The 16412-nt window shown below is 47.8% G+C and overlaps 1 protein-coding gene across 4 annotated transcripts in view; it reads left to right on the forward strand.

Annotated features, from left to right (window-relative positions):
• MSANTD2 (Myb/SANT DNA binding domain containing 2) overlaps positions 1–16412 on the forward strand; it is a 1072267-nt gene that overhangs the window by 254626 nt on the left and 801229 nt on the right. The window contains exon 3 of one of the 4 annotated variants that reach the window (XM_078681997.1): positions 12541–13350. The exons of the other annotated variants lie outside the window; for them this stretch is intronic. Coding sequence (XP_078538123.1) covers positions 12541–12560 — 20 coding nt within the window. The 3' untranslated portion in view covers positions 12561–13350. Of the gene's footprint in view, positions 1–12540; positions 13351–16412 lie in introns of those variants that run through there. 4 annotated transcript variants of the gene reach the window in all.

A 16412-nucleotide genomic window follows, 5' to 3' on the forward strand; every position in this document is an offset into this window, starting at 1 on the left:
TTGCCGCGCGGTGCCAATGCTTGTTTTTAAAAATTTACTGTGATGTCCGCTTCACTTGCAGGCAGGCACACGTTTTATGTATGGGGCGCCACTCTTTTTTTCAGTATGGTGCCCAATTTCGTATACATATGTAATGCTAGGCAGCAGGGGCTCTCCGCGGCGCACAAGAGAAAGGGAGAATCCTTTAGCTGCATTGGATTTGATTTAACGTTGCAGGGCACGGCTAGCCCACCTCCAATTTTTTATCAAATAACTTTAAACAAACGCAGTGCTTCCTGCTTCAAAGCTCCATCTCCCCGGGTGCTCTCCCTCCCACCACCACAAACAGGCTACCTGTTTAATTCTCCGCCCACCCCAGCTGCCTGTAAAGCCTAGGGTTCATCATCGGTGTCTGACATCATGTCTCCCTACACACTCCGTGTCCCCACCCCCGTCATGTCTCCCTATTTGCTTGTTGTGGATTATCATTACAGCCCCTTTCCCCGCAAAGAAGTTGTCAGTTGCTTATAAAACTGATTAAAGATAAAGTAAAGTTCACACGTTCCGCTTACCTAATCAGCATGGATTTCGCAGAGTCTGCATCCCTCCTGTCTGTCTCGAGCTTCCTCCTCCTTTCGGCCAGACGTGCAGTGGTTTCCATTAAAAAGCTAGTTACTGACTTGCATTTATATACCGCACTGCCATTTAATGGCCTTTTAATATAAATGTGTTTTACTGGTCTGAACACCAGTACCTCCTAAATTATTCCAGTAACAACTCATCAGTTTAACAGTTAAATATTCCACCTGGCTTCGGTCATGTCAGCCAGGAGCTCTTTTGGAACACTAGTGGCAAGGATGAGAAGTCAGCAAGAACATACTTGCCAGTAGTTGAGTTGCTTCCTAAACCCGACCTAGAAGCCCAATGTATGCACCTCTAATTCTGGTAGGAATGTCACCCGCCCACATTTTTTCTAAGTCCGGTATCGTCATTGTTAGATGTTTTTTAAAGATGCTTGGGAAAGCCACCACCAGTCGATGCTTACATATTCTAAGAAGTGTGCAAGAAAAAGACTGCATTGTAAACATATGCTACCTACCCTAAGGGTTTTTGTCAATGACACACAAGACTGGTTTATTTAGCATCTTCTTGTGAGATTTTTCATGCTGTGCAGGAAATGTTGCAGTCACAACCTTGAGTCAAGCACGATTTCCAAGAACACTGGAGGGGGATGGCTGTCGCTTGTTTCTCATCGGCCGATCCTATTTTTTTCGGTATCGTCTATCCCACAACACCACTCAGCGCACAGCATCCCTCAACGCAACAGCATCACTCAACTCAACAGCATCACTCAGCATCACTCAGCGCCACCCCAGCATCACTCAGCGCCACCCCAGCATCACTCAGCACCACTCAGCACCACCACAGCACCACTCAGCACCACCACAGCACCACCACAGCACCACTCAGCGCCACCCCAGCATCACTCAGCACCTACACATCATCACTCAGCGCCACCACAGCACCACTCAGCACCATTCAGCACCACAACAGCACCACTCAGCACCACCACAGCACCACTCAGCATCACTCAGCACCACTCAGCGCCACCCCAGCATCACTCAGCACCACACCAGCATCACTCAGCACCACCACAGCATCACTCAGCGCCACCACAGCATCACTCAGCGCCACCACAGCATCACTCAGCGCCACCACAGCATCACTCAGCGCCACCACAGCATCACTCAGCGCCACCACAGCATCACTCAGCGCCACCACAGCATCACTCAACGCCACCAGGAGGAGGCTCACTGATTAGAGTGGCAGACCCTGATGCAGAGGTCTGGCCCGGGACCAGGGTTCAATTCCCGACGCGGCAGGGTCCTGAGCCCAAAATGTCCACGGACTCGATAATTCTCGCCTCGGTGCCTATTCTAATCATGGGGTCCCACGCTGCAACTCTGGGCAATAGGTGCTTAATCTCCACTACGGCGGCCCACCCGCTGCGGGATGCCTGGCTTTCACCCTGGGGATACCCAGTACGGGTTATCTCACAGGGAAAAGCCAGGACGGGTTCCCAAGGCAAGCGCCTTGATGCCTTCGGGTGATAGGTGCGCTATATAAGTCGCAATACATTAACATTTACACCACAGCATCACTCAGCACCACCACAGCATCACTCAGCTCCACTGCAGCATCACTCAGCGCCACCACAGCATCACTCAGCGCCACCACAGCATCACTCAGCACCACCACAGCATCACTCAGCACCACCACAGCACCACTCAGCGCCACCACAGCACCACTCAGCGCCACCCCAGCATCACTCAGCGCCACCCCAGCATCACTCAGAGCCACCCCAGCATCACTCAGCGCCACCCCAGCATCACTCAGCGCCACCCCAGCATCACTCAGCGCCACCCCAGCATCACTCAGCGCCACCCCAGCATCACTCAGCGCCACCCCAGCATCACTCAGCGCCACCCCAGCATCACTCTGCACCACCACAGCATCACTCAGCGCCACCCCAGCACCACCACAACACCACTCTGCACCACCACAGCATCACTCAGCACCACCACAGCATCACTCAGCACCACCACAGCATCACTCAGCACCACCACAGCATCACTCCGCTCCACCACAGCACCACTCCGCTCCACCACAGCACCACTCCGCTCCACCACAGCACCACTCCGCTCCACCACAGCACCACTCCGCTCCACCACAGCACCACTCCGCTCCACCACAGCACCACTCCGCACCACTCAGCACCACCACAGCACCACTCAGCACCTCAGCATCACTCATCACCACCACAGCACCACTCAGCACCACCACATCACCACTCAGCACCACCACAGCACCACTCGGCACCACCACAGCACCAATCAGCACCACCCCAGCACCACCCCAGCACCACCCCAGCACCACCCCAGCACCACCCCAGCACCACCCCAGCACCACTCAGCGCAACCGAAGCATCACTCAGCACCATCACAGCATCACTTAGCGCCACCAAAACACACTCCGCGCCACCACAGCATCAATCTGTGCAACCATTCAACAACTACTGGTTCAAATATGTTCTCTCAATGTTTCAAGCTTTATTACAAATGTCACAAAAAAATGTTAATATTTCACTTCTGTTCTTGGATTTTCGTCACAATAAAATACACTGAACATAATCTTCACAAAAGTTATTTACAAAAGTTTAAGCTATTGCCATAAATTACAATCACTTTTATTTAAGTATTAATTATTTAAAAAAATTAAAAGCCATTGTTATTTGTAATATCAATACATCTAAGTCACGTAAATACAAAACATGTTGCATTACAAATGCTATAGGGGTCTGTGAGGGGGCAGGATCAGGGGGTGCAGTGAATGGCGAGTCAGAGACAGGGGGAACAGGATCAAGAGAGACAGAGTCAGGAAATAGCGCTCTAAGTGAAGGTTTTATTTTAAGATAAGCTTTCCTTCGTTTGGTAGTCACTCTCAGTCTTGCAAATTCAGAGGGTTCCGTCCTGACGCCTCTTGTGAATCCTGCAAAAAAGAACAAGTGATGGACTGAATGTGGATCAATGTCACACACTCCCCCAGTCAAAAGATCTGGGCCCAATTACATCGTTTTTTTGCACTCCACACCACCCTGGGTCAGATAATGGCTTTATGCAAATCAGCTCTGACCCTGTTGCCCCATGGGAACAGTCCAGTCCGAACTACAACAGCCATATCTTTCCCAGACCGGAATCAAGCATCCGAGGACCGGACCGGTTTCGAGGTAACACCTCTCTTCAGCCCGGCTAGCTTGACTCCAAGTGGTGTGGAGTGCCTGGGACCCACGTCTGGGCATCCCCAGCGCACTTAGGGCGGCAATTGCAAAAAAGAACAAGTGATGGACTGAATGTGGATCAATGTCACACACTCCCCCAGTCAAAAGATCTGGGCCCAATTCCATCGTTTTTTTGCACTCCACACCACCCTGGGTCAGATAATGGCTTTATGCAAATCAGCTCTGACCCTGTTGCCCCATGGGAACAGTCCAGTCCGAACTACAACAGCCATATCTTTCCCAGACCGGAATCAAGCATCCGAGGACCGGACCGGTTTCGAGGTAACACCTCTCTTCAGCCCGGCTAGCTTGACTCCAAGTGGTGTGGAGTGCCTGGGACCCATGTCTGGGCATCCCCAGCGCACTTAGGGCGGCAATTGCAAAAAAGAACAAGTGATGGACTGAATGTGGATCAATGTCACACACTCCCCCAGTCAAAAGATCTGGGCCCAATTCCATCGTTTTTTTGCACTCCACACCACCCTGGGTCAGATAATGGCTTTATGCAAATCAGCTCTGACCCTGTTGCCCCATGGGAACAGTCCAGTCCGAACTACAACAGCCATATCTTTCCCAGACCGGAATCAAGCATCCGAGGACCGGACCGGTTTCGAGGTAACACCTCTCTTCAGCCCGGCTAGCTTGACTCCAAGTGGTGTGGAGTGCCTGGGACCCACGTCTGGGCATCCCCAGCGCACTTAGGGCGGCAATTGCAAAAAAGAACAAGTGATGGACTGAATGTGGATCAATGTCACACACTCCCCCAGTCAAAAGATCTGGGCCCAATTCCATCGTTTTTTTGCACTCCACACCACCCTGGGTCAGATAATGGCTTTATGCAAATCAGCTCTGACCCTGTTGCCCCATGGGAACAGTCCAGTCCGAACTACAACAGCCATATCTTTCCCAGACCGGAATCAAGCATCCGAGCAACAGGGTCAGAGCTGATTTGCATAAAGCCATTATCTGACCCAGGGTGGTGTGGAGTGCAAAAAAACGATGGATTTGGGCCCAGATCTTTTGACTGGGGGAGTGTGTGACATTGATCCACATTCAGTCCATCACTTGTTGTTTTTTGCAATTTCCGCCCTAAGTGCGATGGGGATGCCCAGACGTGGGTCCCAGGCACTCCACACCACTTGGAGTCAAGCTAGCCGGGCTGAAGAGAGGTGATTACCTCGAAACCGGTCCGGTCCTCGGATGCTTGATTCCGGTCTGGGAAAGATATGGCTGTTGTAGTTCGGACTGGACTGTTCCCATGGGGCAACAGGGTCAGAGCTGATTTGCATAAAGCCATTATCTGACCCAGGGTGGTGTGGAGTGCAAAAAAACGATGGATTTGGGCCCAGATCTTTTGACTGGGGGAGTGTGTGACATTGATCCACATTCAGTCCATCACTTGTTGTTTTTTGCATTTTCCGCCCTAAGTGCGCTGGGGATGCCCAGACGTGGGTCCCAGGCACTCCACACCACTTGGAGTCAAGCTAGCCGGGCTGAAGAGAGGTGTTTACCTCGAAACCGGTCCGGTCCTCGGATGCTTGATTCCGGTCTGGGAAAGATATGGCTGTTGTAGTTCGGACTGGACTGTTCCCATGGGGCAACAGGGTCAGAGCTGATTTGCATAAAGCCATTATCTGACCCAGGGTGGTGTGGAGTGCAAAAAAACGATGGATTTGGGCCCAGATCTTTTGACTGGGGGAGTGTGTGACATTGATCCACATTCAGTCCATCACTTGTTGTTTTTTGCAATTTCCGCCCTAAGTGCGCTGGGGATGCCCAGACGTGGGTCCCAGGCACTCCACACCACTTGGAGTCAAGCTAGCCGGGCTGAAGAGAGGTGTTACCTCGAAACCGGTCCGGTCCTCGGATGCTTGATTCCGGTCTGGGAAAGATATGGCTGTTGTAGTTCGGACTGGACTGTTCCCATGGGGCAACAGGGTCAGAGCTGATTTGCATAAAGCCATTATCTGACCCAGGGTGGTGTGGAGTGCAAAAAAAACGATGGATTTGGGCCCAGATCTTTTGACTGGGGGAGTGTGTGACATTGATCCACATTCAGTCCATCACTTGTTGTTTCTTGTGAATCCTGAGCTAGCCAGAATGAAGCAGGTACGTGAAACAGCCGATCCGCTCTCTTCTGTCTTGAGGGGGGGGGCTTGTAGCTCGCCGGGGCACAGGCTCGAATCTCCGTCCGGAGATATCCCAAAAAGGAAAGGAAAGAAAAGGAAACAGTCACTGGGACGTCCGTGACGGATTTACAGGGGCCCGGGGAGTGAGGGAAACCAAGTGCTCAATTATTTACAAACGTCCGTAGTGCTCGTGTGGGGAAGGGCTCACAGACTATACAATTTCACACTGGGTCTCGGGTGTTCGACTGGCCGCTCCGTCCCACCCAGCCCGCAACAGTACCCCGTACCTTGTCCAGCCACGCTCCTCCCGTGGGACCGTGGCAGGGCGAAGCGCCAAATCGGTGGCCTCCTGGCTTGACGTAATCTGCTGGGCTCTCCTCGTAACCTTCTCCTCCGACACTCGACTGCACCGCTCTCCGTCTCCACTCCAATACTCCTTCCGCCTCCAGGGAAACGCCGTCCTTCGTCTCTCTCGTTCTTCCGGCTTTTGGCTCTCCGTCGCTCTCAGGGGGCGGGGCCTCGTCGTCCTGCCGTCCTGGGTTAAAGGGACCCTGTTCATTTACCGGAGGGTAGTTCCACCCACTGTTCGTCGTGAACCAGTCCCCTTGTTCGGTTGCCTCAGTCTGTGCAGGGATGATAGAAAGGGGGGTCAGCGGCACAGCGGACCACCAGTCCACGGAAACATCAGTGTCCACATCCCCATGGCCCGCCACCCCGTCACAGGGTCACATTTGCGAAAGTTATAACTATTGGCATTGTAAATGACAAAGCTATTAACTTAGCTATTTTCAAAACCAACACATAAATAAAAAAATTGTCATTTACAAGACCAATAGCTCAAACTTTCATAATGCGAGTACAATTGCATTGCAAATGCTTGTTCTCACTTTGTTTAGCTTTTTTAATTAATCGAGATAGATGATGAATGTCTGGGGTTGCCAACTTGGGCTTATTTGGAATTCCATGGTCGTTGTCAGGATCGTTGCTGGATTTTATTACAATTTCTTCAGCCCTGCGTTGATAGTCGGCCACAGCCTTTGTCGTTTCTTGCAAGGATTCTTTATCAACAGTTTTGAGTCTTTCGTACTTATGGGCTCCTTTGTGTTTTATTGGGAGTGTGAGATGTTCCGTTGCCTGCTAACTTCGTTTTTGAGATCCTCGACTAACTTATTCATTATCTCTGGGAGCTTTACTAGATTGTGCAATTTTGGACTGCAGCCGCAGGCCTCTTGTTTTGACTGTTAAAGCTGTATTGGCACGGGCTCTGTATATCAGTGAGTTCAAATGTTCCAGTTTGGAATCTATCCCTGAAATCAAACCGGCGACTGTTTGTAATATATTTATTTGAATGTCCAGTTTATCTGTATGCATTATTGCAGAGTTTGCCATTGAAATCAGAGCATCATTGATTAATGCTAGATGATTTTCAATTATTGGGGGCTTTTGATCTTTTTCCGCTCCCCTTCTGGTGGGACTGAGAATCCAAGGGTCGTTGTCTTGTACACAGCAGATAAGGTTTGAGGGGTTAGGGTACCGTTTGGATGTAAGATCTTGACTTATACATTTGGCTGATACTGAAAGTAGATCAGTTAGCTCTGAGATGGATCTTGTAGGAGTTCTGAGTTACCCCATGTTCTGCCTTGAAACTGAGGAGAAAGCCCCAGGTAAATCCGAATTTAGGAAGCAAGGAGGCGGGTTTAGTTGGTTATGTGATGCTCTGCTATCTCTACTGTCTCCTATTATGTTGTTTACGCATTCCGATGCTCTGTCAGCTGGGCAGGCGTCGGGGGGAGTACGACCTCCATGTTGTACCTCCGTTGTATAAAACAAATGGGCCAGATTAATTTCAATTGTGGACCCGTTTTTATAATTTGACCATGTCGTCGCGGCAGTTCCTCCAGTTTGACCTAGCAGTAGGTCGCCGTTAAGGGCCATGGTGGCTTGCGTACTGAGATGACTAATTTATTGTCTATTCGTTGTTAGAGCCCCTTGGACTAACGGGGAAATCGGGTTTGAGTGGTGACATTGGGTTTGTCCGCTGATAATATCCTCATTGGTTTCTGATGTTTCGCTTGTTGTGGGAGCATTGGCTTCATTAGCTCCTTTGACCACATAGCCCATTTTCATGTTCCCTGATTTTCGAAATGCTGAGTTGCTGGGGCTGTTATTGCTGGGCGTGCCTGGTACCGATTTTGTTTCTGATACTCTGTCCCCCTGAACAATAATTATATCTGGTGAAAGTGGGATAGCTGAATGCCTGGACGAATGGGGTCCTAGACTTCTGTCACTGGCATCTGCTGATGATCTGGCAGTTCTGGTGGTTTTTCCTGAGCATGTTGAGCACGCTGCACCTCCAGATTCGCCAAGTTTGTCGTTCGAAATTGTATGTTGCAGGAACGCTCTTATGTCTCTATTACCATTTGTGCTGGTCGTTCCCTTTGTGATGCTGAAACTGTTCCTGGTAGTCATAGACTCGTGTGGATTTGGGGCACTTCCCAATGAGGTTACAGGTGCTGTTAATGAATCTCCTGTTTGCTGGTCCTCTGGGGGTGCCCTCCTTGGGACTTGACCCTAGTTTGGAGCTCCCTCTACCTAGAGGGTAGAGCAGCTTTGATTTTTGCCGCCTTGCTGATTTATGGGGGCGATGCTTCTCTTGATGTTTTTCTTGGTGTTGGACCAGGTTTGAGTTTCTTGTCCTCATTTTTGTGCTTACTCTGAGTCCCCGTTAAGGAGTGTTGATGTCTTGAGGGGGATTAGGTAAAAGCCCTCCTTTTAAACTGTCGGGCTGTTAAACTGCTAACCTATTGAGCTCTTAAGCTATTGCAATTATAGTTAGACTATTAGGCTGTAGGGTAGTTGAGTTGTGGGGCTGTCAGGGTGCACTGGTTGAGTGTCTGTCTTGCTCCTAGAATGAGTGACCGGAGCTTTGGGCTTGAGCAGAGCTGTCAGAGGTTTGTTATGGCTTCGTTATAATTTGCGAGTCTCAAGCTCACCAAAATGCAAAAAATGTTGTTAGAGGTGCTGCAGTGCTTTTGGGTGCCTTTTAAAAAGAAAAGAAGATAAGAGACTGCAATGTTCATTGCCGCTTACTTCTCAGGCCACAGCTCCCAAGTTATTACACTAGGTGCCTCTGGTGTCTGTGTAGATCAAGCTGCCAACGCCAATCCACCAGGCAGCGGGGCTGAGGGGGCTAAGTGATTGCAATATTTTGCAATAGTTTCCTCTGTGCAGTAGGTGTGCCGGGTTAAGGTTTTTTTTTCACTCGCTTGTTCCTTTGCGCATCCCCCCCTCCCCCCTTCGCTCACCTCAAGAATGCAGGAGTGATGGGGAGCAAGGAGGGGGCTGTTGCTGCTGCTGTAGTTGTGGGCGCTGGCACCAATTCCGGCTGTTTCGTTTTATGGCTTGTAACTTGGTGCTTGGTGCTACTACCGCCCGTCCCAGCAATGGTGGTGGTAGCAGAATACAAGCAGAAGCTGTTCCAGGGCTTCTTACAGGGCTCGTGCGGAGCTTCTGCGGGGCTTTTTTTTTCTCTCCCCTAGAGGCCTCTGCAGGGCTTTCCCTCGAGGCCTCTGTGGAGCTTCCGCGGTGGCTGACAGCACCTCCGAAGTACCTCCCAAGTACTGGAGCTAAAGGCGTGAAGCAGGACAGCGAGAAAGCAGTAAGGAAGGCGGCTGGGAGAGCGACTGGGAAAACGGACGTGAACCGACCGCTGCAACTGCCGCCGCGGCACGTCTGCTGTCTGTGCGGATCTGCGAAGACACAGACTGGATCGCTGCTGAGTAACAACTCTTTGTATCTTTTGCAAACAGTGTCCTGTGAAGACTAGTAACTAAGAACCCAATATTGTTCTGGGTGAATAACAGGAATTCTGTCTTGGTTGGATTCCCAGGTGTGGATGATGTGCAGGCAGTGTTTAAGGTGTTGAATGTCTGAAGCACAGGAGACTTTCAAGAAGAGTTAGGTATGATCATCATTTTGATGAATCTTGATTCTGTTATCTGTGAGTAGAGCACCAAGTGACTCCATGTATTGGTTGAAGATGACAGGGGACGGTATGTAGCCTTGGGGGACTCTTCAGATTTCAATGATGTTTTGTGTCCTGGCCATGCCCATGTGAAACAAAGTGGTGTCGAATGGAAAGGCAGAAGGAGTACCAGTGAAGGGCATTGCTGATTAATCCCATTCAAGACTTCAGGGCAGAGTGCACATGATGGTGGGATGGTCGACTTTATCAAAGCCAGCTGAGAGATCCAGTAATATACGAGGGTGGGGTCACCTTCATCTGTGTTCCAGAGGGCATCAACTACGATATGTGAGATAGCCGTTTCCGTGCTGCAGCATGATCTGAACCCAGACTGGTAGTATTTTAGGAGGTGGTTAGCATTAATGTGGTCTTGGAGTTAAGCAGAGACTGCTTTTTAGGTCGAGCATTCAAAGCCTCTTGTATATACTTTAGTATATACTTATATGTGTATGTACTTTCTGGGCTCCGGAGATCAGCCCTAGGACTTGTCTACTTCCGCTTAGGGACTTTTATTTCTGTTCAACTGCCTCTGTTTAACGGTCTTGGTAGAAAACGAACAGTAGAGGTCAGTAAAATACCAGAATTGCTTTCTGCTGAGGGACTCTTTTTTTTCTTTTTTTTCTTTTCTTTTTTTCTGGCATCTGCCTTTATTTAATTTTCTTGATAGATTCCAGTCCATAGAAATTGTCTTCCACAAGTACCAGTGGACAATAATATTGTTTTCAAATCTTGATTTTCAGTGATATGACCACCGAAGGCCCTGCTTTTATATTAAAAACAGAGCTTTGGACTATACCATTTCCTTCCGAAAGGCAATATTTCTCTCCATGAGTTCCCATACCTGCGTGTCACGCAGTTTGGTGCTTACTTTCCCTCCATGTTAAAGAACAGTAGTATTTTCAGCACCCAGGCTAATGTGCTGCATCGCTAAATACATATAAGGTCCCAAAGGCGAGATTGATTGCATTGCAAATACTTGTTCTATGATCTTGCCGATGAGTGATTAGATGAGTGACGGCGAAGTCTACAATGTCTACTGTAAATTTCTTACGGAGATGTAGGATCCAACCTGTTTTGAGAGTTTCTGGCAAAATGCCTTTCCTGAGGGAGGTATTGACAGTTGTAAGTAGGGGTAAGAGACCCTCCCCAGAAAGAGCTTTGATTAAGGGCAATGGTAATACATCATCTTTGTAAGTAGTGGTTTTGAAGGAATTAAGTTTGTCAGCAAGATATGGGAGAGCTAAGACTTTGAAGGCTGACCATTCCGGGATTCTAGGGGAAGGGGTGAGTGTAAGAATTGAATCCGGCTTGGTGGTGTTAATGTGATATTGAATCTTGTGTAGTTTCATTTATTTCAGAAGTTGTTGATGGGATTGCGCTTTCCTTTGGAGTGAGGAATAGGCAGGTCCGGCAGGGGGTTGATGAAATCCTTGATTGTCTTGATCATTGTTCTGCTTCTGTTGATTGCTTCATTGATGGTGTTGGTGTAGTGCTTTGCTTTGACTGAGATGAGCTGTATGTGGGTTGAAAGGAGGGACTTTAGTATCAAGAGGTCTTCAAGTTTTGCTTTTCTCCCATTTTCTTTTTGCGGATGGATTGTTTACGGTCAGCAAGGTTTTTGGAACACTAAGGTCCTGAAGGCTTTAACTTACAATTGTTTGTTTTTATAGGGCCATGATTCTTCACATAACTTTCTTAATAAATGTTGAAGTTGTTTAGAGGGGTGTAGGAGTCGGGTGTTGAGTTGATTGAGAGACGAGTTCAAGCATTAGGTTATTTATGGAGAAGTCTCTGAAGAATTTGAAGGTTTAAACTTTTTTTGTGTTCACCGTGGTTTGTTGGTATAATAAGCATGTAGATACGAATGTCAGTCAGTGTTCTAGTTCTGGAGTGTGGGTCATTCATATTAGATAGTTGGGTATGTTGAGAAGGCAAGGTTGAGGATGTCATACCGTGTCTGTGCTGTTTGTTACAAATTGTTGTCACTGTTTTCTGGTTTGGGCTCGTGGCATGTAAACCGAGAGGCAACAAAAAAAAAAGTGTATACAAAAAGTTGTACAAAATAAAAAGACAGGACAATTGGGTCCTTTGTTTCGGTTTCTTTTAATCGTGTTCTTCTTCAGAATAAGCAAACAATTCTGCCCTGAGGAAGCCTGTGGTGTGAAACGCGTTGGCTGCACTTGTTTCCGTATTCTGAACAACACTATTAAAAGACAAGCACAAAGGACCTCTTGTCCTGTTTTTTCTTGTACAACTTTCTTTGTATACATTTATTGTTGCCTCTTGATTTTGTTTAAATGTCTAAATTATGTAGCTGGTCTTTAGAGGTGAGCAACTATTACTTGGAACCCAGTGATTACCTTAGGTAGTGCAGCAACAATTTGTTCAATTGGCTAGTGCCATGTACTCTTCTGTGTGCTTTATTTAGGCTTGCTGTGTACTTTAGTTTGAGTGCCCAGTTTCAAGATCTGTTTAAGTGCAAATACATGGAATTGCTGTTTGAACAAATGTGGTGCTGATTAGTTAAAAGCCTATGTTTCCTACTGATATGCTTGCTTGTTTTTGTTCAGGTGCCCGGCTGTCTAATTAAAGACCTCTGTTTCCTGCCTCAGTCTCCGGCCAGAGACCGCCATCTAATTGACAGTAAACACCCTTCGGAAAGGGTGCCGAGTGCGTTTGTTTCTTCAACGTTCTATATGCTGCCCCAGTCAGCTTTCTAATTAACAGGAATCATTTAGTGATCTTCAAGAAGGCTCCAGATTACCTCTTGCATGACAGTCTATAAATTCTACTTTCCAAATCTGTCCCCAGCTTGGGTTTGTCGATCCGTCTGAAAAGAGAGCAGTCTCTCCCATCAGTGCCATCCTTTGGTTCCAAGCCTCGCCACCTGTCACAAGAATAACCTGAACATCTTCGCCTGGAAGCTGGGGGCAAGCAATCCTTCTTGGAATATTTCCCTTTGAGAAAGCTTCCAGCGATCTTGAACCCTGGAACTTAGTCACTCAGTTGGCACTACATTGACTATAACCATCTTTTCGGCATTTAACTGCCCAGCTATTCTGGCCCATTACTCAAACCTCAGGTTAGTACAATCTGCGGTTGATTCTAGTTTTGGTATCCCTTTTTTCTTCAAGGACAACTAGAAATCTGAATAAGAAAGCCTTGGTTAAAAGAAAAGGACTAGTTGTGTGATGTAACACAAAGTTATGGTCTCATCAGATTTCGGAATCATCTGAGCAGAGACTTTAGGATATGCACACAGGATTCAGCACAAGAGTCCGTGCTCAAGGGCCATTCATTCTAATTTCTTATAGTAATTCTTGTTTTCATTAAAGAATCTCACTTGAGGTTGATTGCAAAGCATTAGTTTATGGTTGTCTGAAAATATTGTGTTCTTTGTGCAATGCACCTCTCCTAACTGAAGGAGCGTGCCTTGCCACTATGATATAAGGGTTCCTGCCCAGAAGCATTCGCACCCACCCGCCATCCTTTTCACATGCGTTCACAGTAATACAGAACCATTGTGCATCTCTCTTCCTCCAAACTCCTCTTACCCCCAGGGTTAGTCACTGGTATCGGTAACCTCTTCTAATACTAAGGATTAACCTCAAGGGGAAGTGGTAGAAAATCTTTGCTTCAGCAGAAGTCCTAGGAATTCAGGTGAGTGGCCCTTGGTGTGACAGAGGATGTAACTTTTGGAGTGTGCTGTGTGTATGTCCTACTGTACATGATTCAGTGTATCAATGAGTGCTTTTTTGTTTTGTTTTTACATAATATAAATAAATTACTTACTGGAGGTAGTCAGTAGGTAGTTAGTTTCCAAAGGAATAATAACTTTGATGCAGTTTGACAAATCTTCATGGAATTTTCCAAGCTAGTATGCCAGTTCCTTCAGCTGCTGTCTGAAATGTTTTGGGGTGGGTGGGGAAAAGGGAGGGGCGGGTCTTCAAATGTGTTTTCCCAATGCAATTTTCCTATAGGGATTTGAGTCGCACTACACCCCGAACCGCTGAACGCAATTACACCAAATTTGGCTAGATTGTGGTCCAGAGAGAGTTCTTTTTAGGTTGAACCTAGGCAGCGAATGCACTGCCTCTTCGACACATGCTTTATACACTCAGTAGGCTTACAGCCCGCCCATTGCCTTTTTCTTTGTCCCTTCGATTCTCCTTCAAAAATGCTTGCTTGCTATTGTTTAATCCTTTTTCTTGTTTGTATTTTGTTTCCTCCTACGAGCCCAATTACTGGTATATTTACACTTCTGTGTTTATATCTTCGTTTAGGGGACTATGTTTTGTATCTGAAAGAAACACATAGTGATAGATTACTTACCTTGGAATTACCCCCAGGTATCAGACTGGATCTGGAAAGTTTTCGTCAGCAGTACCCCTGCGCATCGGTAGGTGGCGTCGTGCGGCTTCGCGTCCGTCGTTGGCAGCATGGTCGCCGAGATGACGTTCCAGGCGCTACTTAGACGTGGCCCACGCGCGCTGACGTCAGTTCTTTCTTTTTCCGCGCCAGCAAGCGCAGATCTGGGAAGAGCAGGTACCCCCTTCATTTTTTTGACTGACTTTTTGAGGCCTTTTGTCTCTATTTTTAGGGCTCGGCCTACATCCCACGAAGTGGGTGTGGCTTCAGAGTCCCCTAGAGAGCAGTTTGGCGAGCTAACCTAGACATTCCAGAGAACCGCGTGAAATGGATTCGGAATTTATTGGCAGCTGCATGTCAATTGGCCCGCGCATGGCTGTGTTTTTACAAGCCAGCACGCAATAGGCCATAGGCTTTTGAGCTGCTCCGCTTCCTGCATATTCCGTGCGAGGACGCGCACCAGAAGTCTATATTTCATCAATTACCGGCTGTCAGGGGCTGTGGTAATTGAAGCCAGATGCTCTGTGCGCATTCACCTTATCCAGGTCATTTTTAGGTCTCGGCTAGTAACACGCTGAAAGCGCGTTCTCGCCAGAGAACTATAGTCGGCATCTCAGCCCACAACGAGCTGGAATGTGGCTACAAGAGCTGGCCGCGTGCCCAACATTCCCTATGGCAGCGTCGGATTCCGACGCGCACTTTCGGATCGGGTCGCGCGCGTGAGCTTCTACCGTAGACAGCTCACATGACTTCGCGTGGCCCAATCCCAAGGCGCGCGTCGGAATCCGACTCTGCGACGGCGTCTGGTACGCGCCGACTTCCTCAGTGCTTGTTAACTCCAGGTCTTGTTGGTGTTTGGGTCTGTTTACCACTTCTATTATGTCTCCTGCGTTCGATCCGGTGCATGCGCTACTTTAAAACTTACTGTGCTTTCAGCTTTCAGTCACCTACACTCCCATTAGTGGTTTGTGAAGGCGTCGCATTTACTCCCAATGTAATTACTTTCACGCGCACCGTGAATACCAATTTTTACAATTGAGTTTCCGAAATATATTACAGCACAAGAGTCGCCTTAACTGGAGTGTTTTTCATTCACAGCTTCTGCCTCCTTCGGGCACAGGTATTTATTCATACAGGTGCCACTGCCAGCGGCAAGTTGAGTGGTGTTACAATCTTCACGTTGACATCCAAAGAAATTAATTCGCAATATGAGATCATGCCTCTTTTAACTTTGGAGCCGTAATTTCCAGCAGTTTAACTCTGCATCTTTGTTTATTCCACAGTTTCCGCTTTAATTAGGCACAGGTTTTTGACCACTTTGGGTGCCGTGGCTTGTGCCATGTTTATTAATACAGGAGTCATTTTGGTTTATATTGCATGGTTGCCAACTTTATTTGAATCAGCATTGCCTTGATTCGGAGGTATTGCATAATTAAGGCTCACGCATACATCACGTCATGTCTCAAAAGGGTGCTGGCTCAGTCTAACTTCAGTTTCAATTTTTTTGCAGGTCATGTCCCTTAATGTCCGTAGCGCACAAATACTTTTTTTTGGTCACAGAGTTTTTATATAGCGCAAACTTGACCCGAAGGTATCGGGTATCAGAGTGCTTTACACAAGCACCAGTTGCATATACATGAGGACACATGCATTTTCGTTAGGCACGGGGAGATTAAGTGGTTTGCTCAGACCCCAGAATCACAGGATATTGGCGTCCTTGCCGAGGATCGAACCCGGTTCCCCAGATATGAGGTCGACCGCCGTAGCCGTTAAACCAACTGAGATGGTTGCGAGCTCCATTAGTAATGTTGGGACCATTGATTGATGATAAGAGCGTAAGTGCTCCATTTTTGCAATCACCCTAACTAGTGCATGCTGGACATTGCAGTTGCTTTAAGTCTCAATGGCTACGCCTGAGCAGGTTATAGTGTTCAACACATGTGCCTGAAACACGCATACAAAATAAATGGCAACACATAGAAGGCATTCAGATGTCAGCAGGACACCATGTTCAAAGCACAGGTGTCGTAACACAATTCATTTCATGAGGTTGGTCTGTGCCTTAAAAGTGGAC

Source organism: Lissotriton helveticus, chromosome 3_1 (genome assembly GCF_964261635.1).
Source record: "Lissotriton helveticus chromosome 3_1, aLisHel1.1, whole genome shotgun sequence".
NCBI classification, from domain to species: domain Eukaryota; kingdom Metazoa; phylum Chordata; class Amphibia; order Caudata; family Salamandridae; genus Lissotriton; species Lissotriton helveticus.